Below are 17566 nucleotides of genomic sequence, written 5' to 3' on the forward strand. Positions count from 1 at the left end.
TTGGCATTCTTCCTCTTACCAGTTTTAAGAACCAGTAAGACAGAGTAGATCTAAACAGGGAGCAAAGTAACCTCACTTATGAGGCTTTACCTTAGTTGGTGCATGACTATTAAGTTTGCCAAGGAAAACCATATTTACTTCATGCCTTTAAGTTAATGAGTCCATAGGGAAGACAGTGATGTACTGTCCTGCCCAAATTGCCCTTTCAGATAGTGAAGTTCAAAATAGTTTGGTTCACTTTTTCTCAGATAGTCAACCAGACAAATTACAGTGGATGTTACACAGAAAATGAAGTTATTTTTTTTCTTTTTTTTTTATTAAATTGCATCATGCATTGTTCAGAGGCCTTGTAGAAGTCTTATAATTATTTCCAAATCCATTTTGGGAAGCTACTGTCAGAATAGGTTGACCATATTAAATCAGTTTGAGGTGGCAGTGAAAGGGCAATATAGGCGCTTTTTCCACTCTTGATGATTGTGAGGTTTCTGCATCCTTCTAGAGGTGCACCTCTTGGCTACTGTAAATAGCCAAGATAGCAGAACTTTAACTTGATAGCAGAACTTTAACTTCCTAATTTGACTTGTGTAATATTCCTGATAAAAATTATTCTGACTCCCAGTTTCAAAGCAAGTTTAAAGATTAGCTTGAGAGTTTCAAGTAGTAGGTACGAGTCAAGAAATGATGTGTAAAGGAAAGAAAGAAGCTTTGAGGACTGACTCGCTACAAGCAATGCCTGTTAACTACACAATATGATTTAGTTGTGGAGTTCTTGTTTAATATCTTATTCCGTATGCCTAGATGACCCTTTATGCATAGCTCACGTAGAAAGGCATGACAGTGTATCTGTTGTGAGTTACCTCAAGGCTGAACTGTAGGAAAAACACTACTGTCTCTGTGTGGGAAAAAAAATGATGGCTAATACAGATTTGAGTTACAAGAGCCATCTTGCTGTGGCATATCATCTAATGTAATTTGGCCATAGACATTTTGACCAATCTTTTTTTTCATCTATTGAGAAAGTAATGTTCTTTGTGACATTTTGTTCTTTGAGACGTTTTATATTTCCTTGTGCGTTTGTAAAGTTTAACTTAAAACTTGCAAGTGATAACACAGTTTATTGAGGCATATAGTTTTGGTGCAGATGTAGAAGTTTGCTTCTACTAATGGGTTCATTGCATATACTGAAAATTCAATAAAGCACAGCATAGAGAAGTTTCTTGTAATCACTCAGTCACTTAAGCAATTGCTTCCTACAGGACAGCTTACCAACTTTTATCACCTGGTAAATGTCTTTCTGCAGATTTGGTGTTGGTCTTGCCATAATGGTGCTGCTCTTCTCAAAATGTCTGCATTTCCCAAAGAACAGGATGACAGCACGTCACAAACACAAAAAGCCTTCTTGGATGGGTCAGTAATAGCTATTCTGTCCACAACACTTTGCTTGGTATGGACCTTGCTTCTCTTTTTCCATATATGCTCTGTCTTTAAGCTTGCACACGTCAGGAAACAAGTTCTAGATTTAAAAGTAGTTTTCTGTAGTGGAATGGCTTTAAGCCCTTGGCCTAAGAGCATCAGTCAGTTGTGCAGGACTGTAACATCACTGAAGGCTTATTTACAGATGTAAGTGTATATATATACATCTCAGGTGAATCTCTGCACAAACTGTGCCTTGTTATTAGATAGAGCTGTACCAAAGCCTGTAGGTCTTAAGTACAGTTGGAGTATCATTGGCTGACGGGCACAATTCTGTTTTCAAGAAAGAGAAGTCTAGACTCCATCTCTAAACATGAATTTGCAAGCTGAGTTTTAAATCTCTCTGAACTGTGCTGTCTTCTCAGAAGTGGATTCATGTTCTTAAATAACTTTATCTGAAGTGACCTAAAATGACTGAGACACTCGAGCAGCTCAGTTCTGCTACTTTCAGATGCGATGGCAGACAGCACTTTGTTTCAGCTGAGGTAGTGAGCTGAATTAGCTTGGCAGTCTGAAAAATGTGAGGTTAACTTAAGAGGAAGAGCACAGCTGCCTGGCTGAGACTGATTACAATGACTTGTAGCTCTTTTTCTTTTTTTTTTCCTTGCTTTTTTTAACCTGTTGCTTGTCCTGGAGAGAACTTCTCTCTTAGCAGCAAGCTATTAGATCAGGCTCATGTGTACAGCTTGTACCACTTCACCATTAGTGATGGAGAACCTGTAGATGGCGAACCTATTAATCACACAGAACTAACAGAAAATAGCTTGATTAGGCTCTTAAAACCCCTTTTGTTTTTAAAATTAGTTATACGTGCATGGGAAGGGCTTCTGAACCTTCCTGCGGATTCTCCAGTGTTTCTCTCCTGAAATGGCAAACTTTACATGACTTAGAACTCTTTTTAATGCTGTTTCATAATGTAAAAGTAAGTGAAACTAGCAGTAAGCTGTAACAATTCATGCTGTGTCTGGGGCCACCTGAACTTGGGGCGGTATTGGTGGTTTTTTTCTTTGCTATAGAGTACTGGTTGTTAACCAGTAATACTTAAAAATACATCTACAAACTGTCCATAAGGGTATGTTAATATGCCATTGTAACAGTAGTCTGAACTCAAGCAACCGGCAGATCTTTACAACTAACAGCTTATTTTATTGAAAAAGCTGTTTAGAGCCAAATCTTCTAGTGCAAATTGTTTACTTCAGTTTGGAAGAAGTATTGTAACTGACAAATAATTGCTTTCCTTCAATTCTCTTATCTGATGCCTCTTCTGGTAGGTCTAGTAACCTGCCTTTTTGATGTGGACTCCTCACTTAAAGCAGGCTTCTATTCTACAACTTACAGGAAACAAAGTACTCTGTCCTGTATGGGCAAGCGCCCGCAAGGCTTCAGCTCTGAAACATGAGCTAGAGCAGTTTTTCCCAAATCTTGACAATAAAAAGTCAGCATGACAACAGAGGTATTTACTAAGCTGATATTCATCTGAGGGGGCGTTCTGGGTCCAACCCAAAACTTCATCTGTCTTGGGTTTTTTTTTTTTGTTACCTCTAGGGGAAAAAAATCAGCAGGTATGTTGGGAAGTACAAGGCAGGTATAGTGTCTTGTTTGAGTCCAAGTTGTTTCTTCTTTCTTTTACTCATGTGTTTCATTAGCAGACCTGGCAGCTAGGTATCAGAATGTAATTTGGTTGGTAAAAGTCAAGAAAAATTGCGTCTGCTGGGACGTTTGGGTATTTCTATCCATCTCTTCTTTCTGGATTCACCTCTAAATAGCCTGCTAGTGAAGGAATTTTGGCGTGTCCAGTGAAGACAATACTAAAGAAGCAGTAGTAAAAATCAACTAATGCTTGTAATATTCATAACTGCACAAATATGCATGGATATCATTTTATTGGTGTAACAGTTAAGAGCAGCAAAGCTTTTCATAAGCTTGTAGGCAAGCTTCCAGCCAGTCCTTAAAAATGCATGGAGGCCATTAGCTTTCCAGAATGTATATCTTTTGGTCTTACAGCTGTTTCCCAAGCCATGCTTATTAACTTTGTCTTCAGTGATAATAGTGCATTATTTGACTTGTGAAGCAGAAGGCTTTAATCTCTTGATGATTTGATTTAGAATCTGTAAGACAATTAGCAAAGCTCCCTATGAACTCCTGAAGACGGATGACTTGTCAAGCAGCCTTCCATCTCTGCAAGATATCCAGACTGCATACACAAGATTTAAACAGCTGTTTTTGATAGGTAAGTCAAACTTTAAAGTAGCCTCTTGTCTTTGAAGTGACTGAGATGCCAAGCATAACAATGCTGGTTTATGTCCCATGAATGCAGTCCTTAATCTTGGTTGGTGTCTTGCTTTTGACAGTGGTTAAGAGCAGACTTTTAAATATGTAACTGAAGACTGCTTATGACTGGCATGTTAATGGAGATTTGTAGTTCCTAGACTTACTACCTCTTGCTAAGCAGTCAACGGTATCTGAAAATGACTTTTGAAGAGGGTGACTATAGACTTTAAATGTTAGTTGGAATACACTAGAAATTTTTCAGTCTTCTGTGGTCCATTGAAATTGAATGTTAAGTGTTAACCTTTTAATCCTTTGTGCTATGTCAAGAGTTGAGACTAAATGCAATTAATTTTTGCCGTAGCTTTTGTGACAAACTAATCACATCTCAAAATGTATGAAGTGTGAGCATGCTTAAAATTCTGTCTCTGGCTGTAGGCCTAAACATGACTCCTGTAAATAGTAAGTCCACTTGAAAGGAATAAAAATGGGAGCCATGTGAAAGTATAATCTAGACTTTCAGACTTTTTTCTGGGACTCCTTAACTATTTTGCTGTCATGAAACAGTATTTGATCTCACCTCTTGTCATGAAAAATGCTCTGCATCACCTTGCAACTGTGCAATGTGCCATTGGGCCATTTTGGACAGTGGCTCTTCTACAAGATAACGAGGGTAAATGTTGCAATAATCTCTGTCTGGTGGTATGCTGAACACTGGAGCCATAGCTATTGATGTTGGACATAACTGATCAGCATTGAGGAACCATGTATTTGCAGCATAGCCTACAGACAGTATACAAGTCCTATTGGTATTGTCCATGGAATTTAGCTGGGAAGTTGATATTGATTGCAATATAGTATGAATGGTCTAGTAAAGATATCAAATACGCTGCAAAGAGAAGTCCAAGATACATGAAGTATTTGCCAGAGTTTCACATTGAGGATTTTGCCTGGAATACAGTGTCAAATCCACAGTGAATCTTAGGAGCTAAAAATAATTACATACATTTGAATGTAATTTCTGGTAATTTACAATCCTATAGGAAAAAGGCCAAAGCTTGAATTTAAGTCATTTAAAATATCTCAGGAAATACTGCATATTTCAATGGTATAATTGTATCATTGTCTTATATTACTTGAAGTAAAAGTGAATATGTTAAAATTGTGTTCCAGTAAGTGTTTCTGAATATAGCACTATGCATTAGCAGTCTGAGAAAATCAGTCAGGTAACTTTTTGTGGAATTATTAAGATCTTGCAGGAATTGACTACGTTACTACTATTTTTCAAAGTCTGAACACATTAACCATTATTTTTGTTCTGTATGTGCCTAGTTAATTTGATTTATGTAATTTGGTTGGACTGAATTTTAGGAAAGCAAAATTCCAGCTGTTAGTTATGGGGATCCCCTTTGAAACTGCACTCAGGGGACAAGGGAGCAGAACAGAGCTGGAAGATCTGTAAGGACACTTCCCATAGAGACCAAGACCTCTCGATCCCCGGGTGTAAGAAAACAGGAAAGGAAGGCAAGAGACCAGCACGGCTGAGTTGAGACCTGCTGGTCAACCTAAAGGGAAAGAAGGAAATGCAGGGACAAGTGTCCTGGAAAAGGGTATAGGGACAGTCCAGGGTGGTGTAGGGATGTGGGGCAGGAAGGCCCTATTGGAGTGGGTCCAGAGATGGGCCACAAAGATGATCAGATGGCTGGAGCACCTCTCCTATGAGGACAGGCTGAGAGAGCTAGCGTATTCAGCCTGGAGAAGAAAAGGTTCCAGGGAGACCTTACAGTGGCCTTCCAGTACCCAAAGGGGGCCTACAGGAAAGATGGGAACAAACGTTTTAGCAGGGCCTGTAGCGATAGGATGGGGGTTAATGACTTTAAACTGAAAGAGCGTGGTGAAACACGGGCACAGGTTGCCCAGAGAGGTGGTAAATGCCCAATCCCTGGAAACATTCCAGGTCAGGTTGGAGGGGGCTCTGAGCAACCGTGTCTAGTTGAAGATGTCCCTGCTCATTGCAGGAGGTTGGACCAGATGACCTTTAAAGGTTCCTTTCAACCCAAACTACTCTATGATTCTATGAAAAGAAGTTACACAGAAACAGGCAGAATTGAAGCTGTTGGGGCAGGGTAGGGAAGGAGGGAAGTGTGTGGTATCTCTCAGCTGTTTCTCAATAGTAGAACCTGGGCTTCAAGGTTTGCATCTTATGCAGGAAAGGTAATCTATTCTGGTTTTAATTGACAATATCAGAGTGTGAGAGCTTTCCAGTTGCTGAATACTGGCTTTGATAGAAATAAAAGCAATAGAGATTTCGTTTGTATTTAAAAAGCCACAAAAATTCTAGTGAAATTTGTAAGCGTTTAATGACTTTGTGGTATTGTACTTGTTTATCTTAGCTATTCCCTTTTTGATGTCTTTTAATGCCTCTTCAGTTGCAGTGAAAACTGTTTAAAACCTTTTTCAGGTAGTCTCACATTCCATAAATTTGTGTAACCTCCTTGTAAAACCCATTTGTGTTTCTGGCTCTAATGGTAATGAATTTCAAAATCCAGCCTCATTATGTTAAGCTTTATATAGATCATGCTTTAGAGTCAAGGCAACTGGAACTTGGAAGAACCATCCCCTCTGCTTAAATTTCTTTTCCTTTCCTTTCCCATTTTGTCAACAGATTTGTTTACTTTGTTTGGTTGCCATGAACCTACATCATACGTTTTCTAAAAGCCTACGGTGCTATAAAACTTCACTGGTGCTGGTAGGACTGCTTCGCTTCCTCATTTAGTTATAGGGTATTGACTTTAACAGTGACTGGAATTTAATGACTCCTTAGTATTGGTTGTTTTATAAAGTTCATAACTGAAGAATAATACAATGGATGGCTGTTAATTAGCACTACATATATGTGAGCAAACCAATTTTTCGTTCTGGTGTTTTTGCAGATAACAGTACAGACTTCTGGGCAACTGATGTGAAATGGTTTTCATTACTGGAGAGCACAAACTGGCTAGAGATAATCAGGTTTGCTATATCTGTAACTTTCCGGGTTTCAAATTGTTAAACGCATTTGTAGTGGGTTTTCTTGCTAGTTTCTTGAAATACGATGACATTCTTCACCTCCAATATGAAAGAAAATTAACACAGACTTATGGTCCCATTTCTGTATCCTGTTTCTGCAACTTGAGACAGTATTTTTACAGTGCAAGCTTGTAGAAGAATCCTGTTTGTCTCTTGCATGAAACCTATTCCATGTCTCTGACTAGCCTTGCCATTCTTCTCTGTACTCTCTACTTCTGTAATATCCTTTAGGACGGGATGAACTGCAGTATTCAAGATGTTAGCCCACCAAAGATTTATAAAATGACAGTTGTTCTCAGTTTTGTCCCCTTCCTCTCCTGATTGTTCCTCAAGTTCTTTTTCCTTCTCTCAGCAGTCCACAGTGAGTAAGCATTGGAATGGTGTTGGCTAACTTAAGGCTTGTTGTAGTGGAGTGTTGAGGGGTTTCATTTGTTTTCAGTGTTACTTTGTGCTAGCTCTATTGTCTGCCAATTTATTCTGTGATCTGCTTGTTACCGTGAAGTGCTTCTGCAGTCAGCTTGAGTTCTTATTAGTCTTAATAACAATCAATAAATAGTGATAATTATTCATTCCTTAATCCAGACTTTAAATGTATGTTGAATGAGAGGTTATAGTAAAGATCATATGTTGAGAAATGCATTGACATAACCAAGATCACACATAGTTTAAAGTGAACGGCAGCCCAAGTTCCTGTCCTTATGTTGTTTTGAGTCTGGTCACTTCCATACTTCGATCCAGTTGCTTCCTGGTTCAGCCTGTTCTTGGCTCTTGCAGTTAGTAGGAATGCCTTCTCAGCTATTCTAGGTACTTGAACAAACAATCTGAGAATTCCACACTTACCAAATAAGCTGCCAGCATCTATTAGTGATCTAAGCAGATGCAAGAATCCTAATTCGTGTGCAAACTTTTGATGAAAATCACCAACTTTATGAAGAGTTAGGTCTAAGAACCAACAATGTTACGTTGGTTTTATGTGATCTTTAATTCCACTCAGTCTTCCTTGTGTAATGATTACCTCAAAAATTTTTTCTGTGTGTTTACAAGATCTGATTGCTGATCCTTACCTCTGCCTCTTAAAACCAGATTATGGGAGAAATGTAGTGTATTAGAACATAAGTGTGGTGATGTTGACTCTTTCTAGGATAAAGATCTGGCTCTTAGCAACTATAATACTTTAGTGTGTGTTTGTGTGATGGCTGCTATTGATCCAGAATAAAGTATTGTGTTACAAATTTATGAAGATAACAACTGGAAATGCATGACCAATGGCCAAATAAAGATACCTCTTGAAATCTTACTGTTGAGGTGAAACAGTTCTTCATTTACACAATTGAGCATGGCTTTTATTGTTTTGAAGGACTAGTCAAGTTTCAGTAGTATGACATTCTAACCCCTTTTAGGGGAAACTAATGTGGAAACTTAATTGTAAAAATGCTATGAAAATGTTCACTTATCTTTTTCTGTACCACAACAGGCGAGTCTTGAAGAAAGCAATAGAAGTTGCTGAGTGTCTGGAAAGACAGCATACAAATGTTCTCCTTATAGGTAAGAATTAAAGAGATTATCCTATATATTTTTTTAATTTCTTTTTAATTTATTTAGATGTAGCTTAAGCTGTATGTTTATAATTATGGTAGAGGCTGGTAAAAATTCATAGAGTACTCAAAGTAACGGACATCTAAATCTATCACAATCCTGGAAATGCTTCCTGTAGTGAAAAAAACCAAACATAGTAAGCATAGTTCCAGACTAAGAGAAATATGGTGTGAATGAGAAAGCTGCTAATAAATTGTCAGGAGAGTACCTCTTGTTTATGCATTCCTGTTTCCTAACTTATTTTTTTTAAAGGTATACTAGACCTTTTGCTGTTCTTTAAGGGGGCCAGGGAACACACCTACATGGAGCATGAAAAGTTTCTAAAAGGATGTTTTTATGTTCTGGATACACATTGAATACTATGTAATCTCTTTATTAAAAATACCTGAAAGAATATGCTTATTGTACACATCTTGAACAGTTTGTTATTAACATTAAGCTATTTTTGGATTAGTAATTTACTTGGGTTTTTTCCACACACTGCCATTGGAGAAATCTAGCATGGGGAAGAGATGTTTCCAGAAGGCACCTGTAGGGTGAAGAATGCATGTTGCATGAGGAGGCAATTTCACACCTTGTGAAAAGATGCATGCAGGGTAGGAAGGGTAAGGTCAGATAGCTGGCCTGGTAGCATAGGGCTGGAGGGGCAGTATGTGCATTGCAGGAGACTGAAAGGCATAGGCGTCAGAGTTACAGTAGTAAAAGCTTGGGTTTTGCAGGTTTTATTGTCAAGGTATTATCCTAGTATAAGTGTACAAGAAACCTTACAAAGGGAAGTATTTGAAACATGGATTAACTCCTGTCTGATGGTATAGCATTTGCAAGAAATTGTGTGCTTCTCTGATCTTGAAAGACAGTTTTATTTATGTGAAGCTAGCAATACTTTGCTTTCTTACCCAAAGTTTTAGGAATGGCTTAGTAGACAATGTCATTTCTGCTCTCTTCTGTAGAAGAGAGTGCTACTGATCTGTGCTGCGTAATCTCTACTCTGGTTCAAGTGATGATGGATTCATACAGCAGAACAAAGTCAGGGTTTCAGAGCCTTATTCAGAAGGAGTGGGTAATTGGAGGACATCCCTTTTTGGATCGTTGTAACCACTTACATAAAAGTGACAAAGAAGAGGTATGATTTTTATTACTTTTCCTTACTATTTACAGTTTACTCAGCAAAAGGAGGCATTTAAAAGTCAGTCTAGAAGTTCCAATTACTCTGAGGATCTTTAATTTTATGTTTTGTTTTATGGGCTGATGTTTTGTGCAGCATCACTGTTTTTGCTGTTTAGAGTTCAGCAATGTCTTTATAACTAAAGGGAACAAGTGCAAAACTTCACATTCAGTCTTGGAGACTTTTGAAAAATGTGTACCTTATGTCCATTTAAGCTGTGTTAAATAACTCAAGTGAATCACAGAATCATAGAATGGTTCAGGTTAGAAGGGACCTTAAAGCTCATCTAGTTCCAACCCCCCTGCCATGGGCAGGGACACCTCCCACTAGACCACATCGCTCAAAATTGCCTCTTCTTGTCACGTCTAGAGTTTATACTGTCTTGCTAAATGCTGTAGTCTCATCTCTCCATTTTTGTTTATATTTTGGGAAAAGATAAGATTACTATGCAGAATGGAAATCATACATGTTAACTGACTGATCAAGAATTGCTATAAACTAGTTTTGCTTTGCCAACTTTAAAATGCTGTGTAGCAGCAACTTCATAGCAAGTTAATATGTGCAAATTCAGGTTAGAAAGTGTTCGTCTCTTTTGTCAACGATTGGCCAAAAGTAGCTCAGATGATACTTCTTCAGAGTTCAGATGAAGTTAGGTGCAGCAGTTCTGTAGCTAACCAGGTTGCTTTCCTTAAGATTTGTATTCGGAGACACTAAATTGTATAAAATAAATAGTGTGTATTGTAGAATATATTTTTTTCTGAAACCAATGCAATGTTTTCTTTACTTAGGCTCCTGTTTTTCTACTCCTGCTAAATTGCGTTTGGCAGTTGGTACAGCAGTATCCTCCAGCATTTGAGTTCACAGAAACTTACTTAACTGTCTTGTCAGACAGCCTCTACGTGCCTATTTTTAGCACTTTCTTCTTCAACTCACAACATCAAAAAGACACTAATACGGTAAGGGTATTATATTTTGTGGGTGCACTGTGTTGGAGAACAGGTTTGACCAACAAGCAGGAAAGACTGAAAAAGAAAATAATTCCCTAGTAGCATGTTTTTCCATAGTTAATTGAAGGGGTGGTGCCTTGAAGGGTGAATGAGTACGACTTTGGGTGTAAGGAGCCAAGTTTAGGATTTAGGAGTTTATGATGACAAAAAGAAAATAACTCAGGAATGTATTACTTATAATGTGTGACTATAGGTTCATGTTTATTGCTCTTCAGTGAAAATGGACCTCCTTAACCTAAGAGGATTATCACGCTGTCCTGCAGAATAAGTTATCTACAAAATTCTTGTACAGTATTGTATTCCAAAATCAACATTTCATTAATGTTGCTTTATATTTGGTTCATGCTTTTCTCTAGCCTAAGAAGCTGGAAGCAATGGGAGTATCCTCTGCAAGGCTGCACAGAGACTAAAAAAAAAATATTGTGAAGATCACTGTCTTGCATATAAATAAAGCATTGATCATAAAAGTTAAACTGGTAGCACTGCATAACTACGGTTAACCTTTGGAGTTTGGAGAGGTTTATTCTGCAATCCTAACACGCCCCCCTGTGTTTGACAACTTCAAGTGTCTATTTCCTGCCCCATTTTGAAAACTTTCTTTTTTCCTCAGATTAAATAATCTTATTTTCAACTGGGAAAGGCATTCTTGGTGCAGTCTAATTGCACTGTTAAAATTAAATACTGCCTGAAATTACAGAGAATAATATATAGATAGCCTTTGTGTCTGTTCTCACTTGCATCTAATAATGTTATTCAGCTATTGAATACATAGAAATCATGAGTGGTGTTGCAAGTCTGTGGCCTCTTCTGTGAAAAGCCAGTTTCTTAATTTCCCCTTGACTTGGTTAGAATTCCTTTCTAGCAGTATTAATTGTGACCTGTTTGTTTTGGCAGAGTGGTGAAAGCCTCAAGACACAAAGCGGTCCTTTCAGGTTTCTTACTGTGTGGGACTGGTCTGTGCAGTTTGACCCCAAGGCTCAGGCTTTCCTGAACAACCCTCTTTATGCAGAGAAGCCAAAACCAGATAAAAGTCAACGGAAAACTACACGATTCAAAGTAAGATATGTGCTGCTTAACTACTTTTTTTTTTAATGATAACAATATTTTGCACAGCTCATACTTCAAATCTGCTTACAGTGGAAGTATTGGTGCAAAGTTTTTTAATTGACAAAATACATGTACACCTCAGACTCTCCTGGGTCTTAAGAATACAGTGTGCACCCACCTCAGTTGTAAATCACTTTTTTACACTTACTGTGCATAGCCGTAAACTTAGGGGTTTTTGCAAATGTAGTGATAACTCATGGGACTTAACAGCCAGGTGAGTTGCACTGGCGTGTTTGACGTGAGTTTATTTTCTTGTTCCATGGAGTACCTAACTGAAATATATAGCAGGTTTTTTATTGCCTCCCTAATTTTGTCTAATTGGAGCATGTGCATGCACTTGGGAGGGTGGGGGGAGGAAGAGTGACCAACTGCAACAAAAACTGTCTGTGGTATGGAGGATGCACCACCTTATTACTGGAAAGTAGCACAAATTCAGTAAGAAAAATTTGTCTGGAGTAGCCCTTCTCGATTGCAACATCCCTGTTGATTAAACTCTGTTCTGTACAAAGCATTCTCAGTGAGACACTGTCAGTATGATCTATAGCACTCATCAGGGAATTCTTAGGTAGTGGGATGCAATGAGGAACCACTGGATAAAAACTTCTAAATCAGGTGCTCTTTGATTTGTGTGACTAGCTTAAACTAAACATGGAAGTTTGTAATACTTGAATGTATGCAAAGAATTCTCCGTTTTCAAAGAAAAATGCTTTATTCAGTGTTACTTCATTGCTGTAATTACAGTGCAGGGAAGGTATCTGGGAATACTAAGTATGCTGTGTGAAGTATTTGGCGTGTTAGCCATTGAAGAGCAGCAGTTTTAAACACAGCCGCTGCTTTGCTATATAGTCTAAGTGACTTCACTTGTAAGTGTTTTCTGAATACAAGTTTTGTTTTTCTTCCTCATGTTTTCTAAAGTCTCATCAATATTTAACTCAGTATATTTTTCTTTTCTTTCCTCTTAAAGCATCAACGGCAACTTTCTTTGCCATTGACGGCAACAAAATCTACCACGAAGAGAGGATTTTTCAGGGAGGAAACAGATCATTTCATTAAAAACATTCTGGGTAAAAGAATCAGCAAGTTTATAAATTCTTCAGATGAACCTCCTAATAGCTTCAGGGAATTTTATGATAGCTGGCATAGTAAACCTGTTGACTATCATGGTCTCCTGTTACCTCGCATCGATGGCCCTGAGATCAGAGTCTGGGCACAACGGTATTTACGATGGATTCCTGAAGCCCAGCTTCATGGTGGTGGTACAATAGCCACAGCTGCCAAGATTTTGGACTTGATGGAGGAAGTGCAAAGCTTGCAGGTGAAAATGGATGAAGAACATAGTCAAGCTATTTCTGGAGACGTACGTTCTGTTCCACTGCTGAGAAATTCTGCCCGTTTGTCATCCTTGTTTCCATTTGCTTTACTTCAGAGACAGTCTATCAAACCAGCTTTACCCACTAGCACCTGGAAAGACTTGGAAGATGAAGATGACTTGGTCAAGAGGGATGATGAATTTGTTGATCTAACAGGTGATATGCCATAAAGTGTATATAAGTTAAAGTATGAATTGTATGTGGCTAAGCTCTGAGTTTTAAATGTTGTACTGTACCCTCATATAAGGAACTCACTCAAGCATCTGCAGCCTGTTCAATGAGTTTGTGGGGTTAAAAAAAAGACCTTGGTTGCAAAGAATTAGTTGCCTTGATTAACTGAGCATATTTTGAACTTCCATTTCACTCTTAACAGTATTTATTGCAGCACATTTTTAGCATAGGTGTAATAAAAACAGAAGTGTAGGCTGGAGTAGCCGTATGGCCACTTTGTTTAAAAAAGAAAAACAAACAACAAAAAACTAGCGTTTTCTTGTGTAAAGGTGGAGTACTAAATACATACAGCAACAATCACTATCTTAACATAAAACTGCTTCCCCTTATGCTAAGAGTACTAGGATCAGAAGTACTGTGACTAGGAACTCAATACATCTGCCTTTCCCCCTTATGTAAAATAAACAGGGAAAGGTGCAACTAAATGTGCGTTCCCAAATTACTTTTTACAGCTGAGGAATGAACTTGTGATCACCAGGGTTCTCCTGTCTACTGTGGCATCACTGAAGTCATGTGCTTGTCAGCCTCATCTTTTCTGACAGCGTTCATCTTTGGCTTGCAGCACTTCACCTTGTCTGGTATTGCAGCAGCAGCTTGGCTGCTCAAAGCCTGCGCATGCACTTAGCTTAAGGATCAGATGCAAGAGCTTAACTACACATTTCAAGTCTTACTGTGTGGCTGCTGTGCTATACGCCCTTGCTGCCTTGGAATACTAAGTCTCAAACATTTGCTGTTAATTGTAAAAAATGGTCTGACTGTGAGATTCTGATTTGCCATTAGTACTTTTTCTCTTTTTAATAGAGTGAGACTTTCATCTTGACTTTCCCCATTTATGCTAGTTGCCTTTGAGGCTTTCTGTAGCTTGCACTGAGACCCTCCACAGAGAAGGGAAGACTCTTTTTCTGTAATCCTGCAGTGAAGCTGGATTTGCAGTGTGTTGACACTTGTCATGAGTTGGTGGCACAGCTTATGAATGTGGCGTTCATACCACATGAACACTTGCATCCTGTTGCTGGATGTTCTAACAGTACCTCAGTGAAAAAAGCCATAAAGAAACGCCTGTTGACTTTGATCTACTGTGTGTGTGTGTTTATACATAAAGTATTTTTACTGCAAATAATTGTCCTTTGTAAAGCTGAATATTATTTAACTGTCAAATCTATTTTGGACTGTTAAATTCTAGAATACCCCAAGAATGGATGCAAGTCATAAAATCAGTTACACTGAGAGGACAGACATTTAATATTTTTCTTTTTTCTCATACCAATTTAGAAATCCACGCTGGAAAACTTCACTGGTGGAGAAACTGTTGCTTAAATGAGATCAGCTCAGTGTGATTGGGGATATTAAATAGGTTACTGATTAATCTTATTTCACACTGAGTTGTATTTATAATGTATAGCAAAAATTCATCAGCAGCACTCTAAAAATAAATCTTACGATGTTAAAATAAATGTATTAATGGGGATAAGGGGAGAGCTTAATGCAACTATGCCGAACTGAAGCTTCCCAACTCTTGATTGCCTTAAGTCTTAGTAGTGCGAGGACAATACTTGAGTTTGTAGCATTTTATTTAAAAATACACTAGTACTTATGCTTTCTTTTGTGATACATGATCTTACAGCTAGCCCTTGCTAGAATGGGCTGTCCAGCACCTGTCCTTCACACTTAATTATTGTAGTTCAACTGACTCATTTATGCAATACTACTCTGCATGTTGAATGAGCAATGCATTTTTATGGTGAAGAAACACCTATCATTCTAAGGTCATTTGGATTCAAGACTTTTTTTAAAATACTGCCATTAGAAAAAAATATTAAATGGATTTTTTCTATACTTTCAATCAAACTGTTGTAATGTTTCAGTCATGAAGATTATGTATTTATATTAAAGAACAGATGTTGGACATTTATTTGTACATAAGTTACCAGAAGTTTATATAGAAGAGAAACATATATGTGGAACTGAACATGGGAACACTTCTAATGTAGAGTAAATACTGTTGTTACTCTTTTTCTGCACTGTGGGATTGGAAATGTACTTAATATTTTTACTCCAGGCTTCTGTTTATACCTCCAAGTTTTTACACTGAATGCAAGCTAGAAGCTTTACAGTTCGGGTTTGGTTTGTTTTTTTTTTAAATACTGTCATTTCTCTCTAGCAGGCTGTTTGGAGAGTTATCAATAAAATATACTTTGATGTATTTGTCCTGAAATCAGAATGTGTGTTTAAGATCATATTTTGCAAATGATCCTTTAAGTCATGGAAGATTTGACAATCTGCAGTCACAAGGCTTTTCTGGTTATGTGCTGGGTGTTTACAGACAGTTACAGGGAGGAAGCTCTGCAGTTTTGACCTGGTTACACTTATTGGAGAGGTGCTGCCAGCTCAGGAGAGAGGAAATTTCAGTGCAGTGTAGTGGGGTGGCTATGGGAAGTTACTAAGGTGGTCTAGAAGCTGTCTGGTGAATGTCAGTATTTGGGGGTTTATTAAATGCTATTTATTTCGGTCTTAGTGATGTACTTGTCTTGCCCCATTTTAAGGGGGAGCATTGTTCTCAACAATGTTAAACTAAGCAACTTCTTGAAATCGCTGCAGTGGGATATTTCTCAAACCAAATGTGTGTTGAGCATGGACTGGGAGATGGTCACAGTGCACCATAGAGTACCAATTAAAAACTCCTAATTTTTTCTAGAGATTACAAATTACTAGCTTCTGTACAAAAACAGCACTAGTGCAAATCACACATTAAAACATCATGCCACTTCAGGTATTTCCTAAAGAGAATGTCACCAGACTGCGACAGAGTTGAAGTCCCATGCAGCAATAGCTTTTGCTCCAGCTCTGAAGTGCCGGGTCACCTTGTCACACAAGGTGTGCTTCTGCCTCACCCACATCTCCTGAAGATCAGTGACTGTACTTTGGCTGCTGGGCTTTGATTTAAGTCTGTGTTCACTAGTGAAAACGTTCAGCTATTGACGTACACCATATTGGAATGCAAACATGTACTTTGTAAAGGTACTTATGGCCAACTTGTCCTCCTGATCTCTTGCTCTAGTTAAAACTTTTTCCTTTCATGCTCAAAGCATGGAAGCATGACTTATTCAGGAGGTAGTAGAATGCTTTCTGCTCTAGATGTCTTGTGATGGATTAGTTCTGTCCCACCTTTATTCCAATCTTTAGCTGGAACCTTCATATGCAGTATTTGCTGCCTGGTGCTCCCTTGAAAAAAGCTAGGTTTTGCATTAAACTATTTAGAAATTATGTGGGATGGAATTCATTTTCTGAGACAGGAAGAAGATGGATTAGTGAGCTCTTGAGTCTAAAAAGAGCATTCTGTGTACAGAACTAATACGCTCTTCCAGGATGAATTTAGTGGTTGGGGGGTGGGAGGGGCAAAACTCTTCTTCTTGTGGTCTCAGGTTCTTATTCTTGGTTTATGGTAAAGGTAACTTGTGACAAATGCCTTTTGTTGGCATTTGCAGGATGGCAGAACTCTGGCCTGGTGGGGTAGTAGAGTTGTCTTGGTCAGAAGTGGACACAGAAGGTCAGGATAGCTGGTGTTTGAGCTGGAGAAACAATTTTGTGGGGAGGGCACCTCCACGTTGAATACAAAGGGAGCAGAAAGGGGGTTGTTCAGGCTGTCTTAGAAGAACGTGGCAGAGGCCACAAACAGTTCTGAGTTCTGGAAAGGCTTGCTTGGAAGGTAAGTTTGACTTCAAAGAGTATCATCTTTAAACTTCTTGTGGAGGCTGAGAAGAGGCTGACAGAGGACTGCTACCATCTTGGCAAGTGTTTGTATGGGCAAGGGATGCTTGATGCTGCCGCGTTTTGGACTACTGTGAAGCCTTGTCCTCATGTGGAAACCCTGTGGAACAGTAAACGCTCTTGCTCAATTGCATCATGTTACTCCACTTGCAGTGGGCATTTTGTTTCTCTTTTTCACTTCAGTAATCCAGTAAAATGAAATAAGTACTTCCCTTAACATTATATCTACATGCTTAAAGCAGGAAAATCTGCTTATTTACAGTCAGATCAGATATCCCAGTTTTCTCCTAATGCAACAATTCTTTTTTTTCTTAATCTTGGGTAATGTCTGGTTTTGTGTTCTGGAATAAACTTTTCATTATACTGTAGGAGCCAAAATTCAGGCTAGGAAACTGTCAAGTTTCCTGGAAATCAAGTGACATCTCTATGACTTCTATAAGGTCACTTATAACTCCTGGGTTTAGTCCCAACTGAAGAAAATTCTAATTAAGAACAGCTAATGCAGCTAGAAA

The 17566-nt window shown here is 38.4% G+C and overlaps 2 protein-coding genes across 2 annotated transcripts in view; one reads left to right on the forward strand and one right to left on the reverse strand.

Annotated features, from left to right (window-relative positions):
* Positions 1 to 15490, forward strand: part of MTMR12 (myotubularin related protein 12) — a 38196-nt gene extending 22706 nt beyond the window's left edge. Inside the window, exons 9-16 of the mRNA XM_063320359.1 lie at positions 1301 to 1407; positions 3579 to 3703; positions 6675 to 6753; positions 8285 to 8355; positions 9357 to 9529; positions 10360 to 10527; positions 11473 to 11634; positions 12650 to 15490. Of these exons, the coding sequence (XP_063176429.1) occupies positions 1301 to 1407; positions 3579 to 3703; positions 6675 to 6753; positions 8285 to 8355; positions 9357 to 9529; positions 10360 to 10527; positions 11473 to 11634; positions 12650 to 13225 (1461 nt within the window). The 3' untranslated portion in view covers positions 13226 to 15490. The remainder of the gene's footprint in view (positions 1 to 1300; positions 1408 to 3578; positions 3704 to 6674; positions 6754 to 8284; positions 8356 to 9356; positions 9530 to 10359; positions 10528 to 11472; positions 11635 to 12649) is intronic.
* TARS1 (threonyl-tRNA synthetase 1) overlaps positions 1 to 17566 on the reverse strand; it is a 533465-nt gene that overhangs the window by 424794 nt on the left and 91105 nt on the right. The window lies entirely within an intron of this gene.

Source organism: Chroicocephalus ridibundus, chromosome Z, assembly GCF_963924245.1.
Source record: "Chroicocephalus ridibundus chromosome Z, bChrRid1.1, whole genome shotgun sequence".
Taxonomy (NCBI): Eukaryota; Metazoa; Chordata; class Aves; order Charadriiformes; family Laridae; genus Chroicocephalus; species Chroicocephalus ridibundus.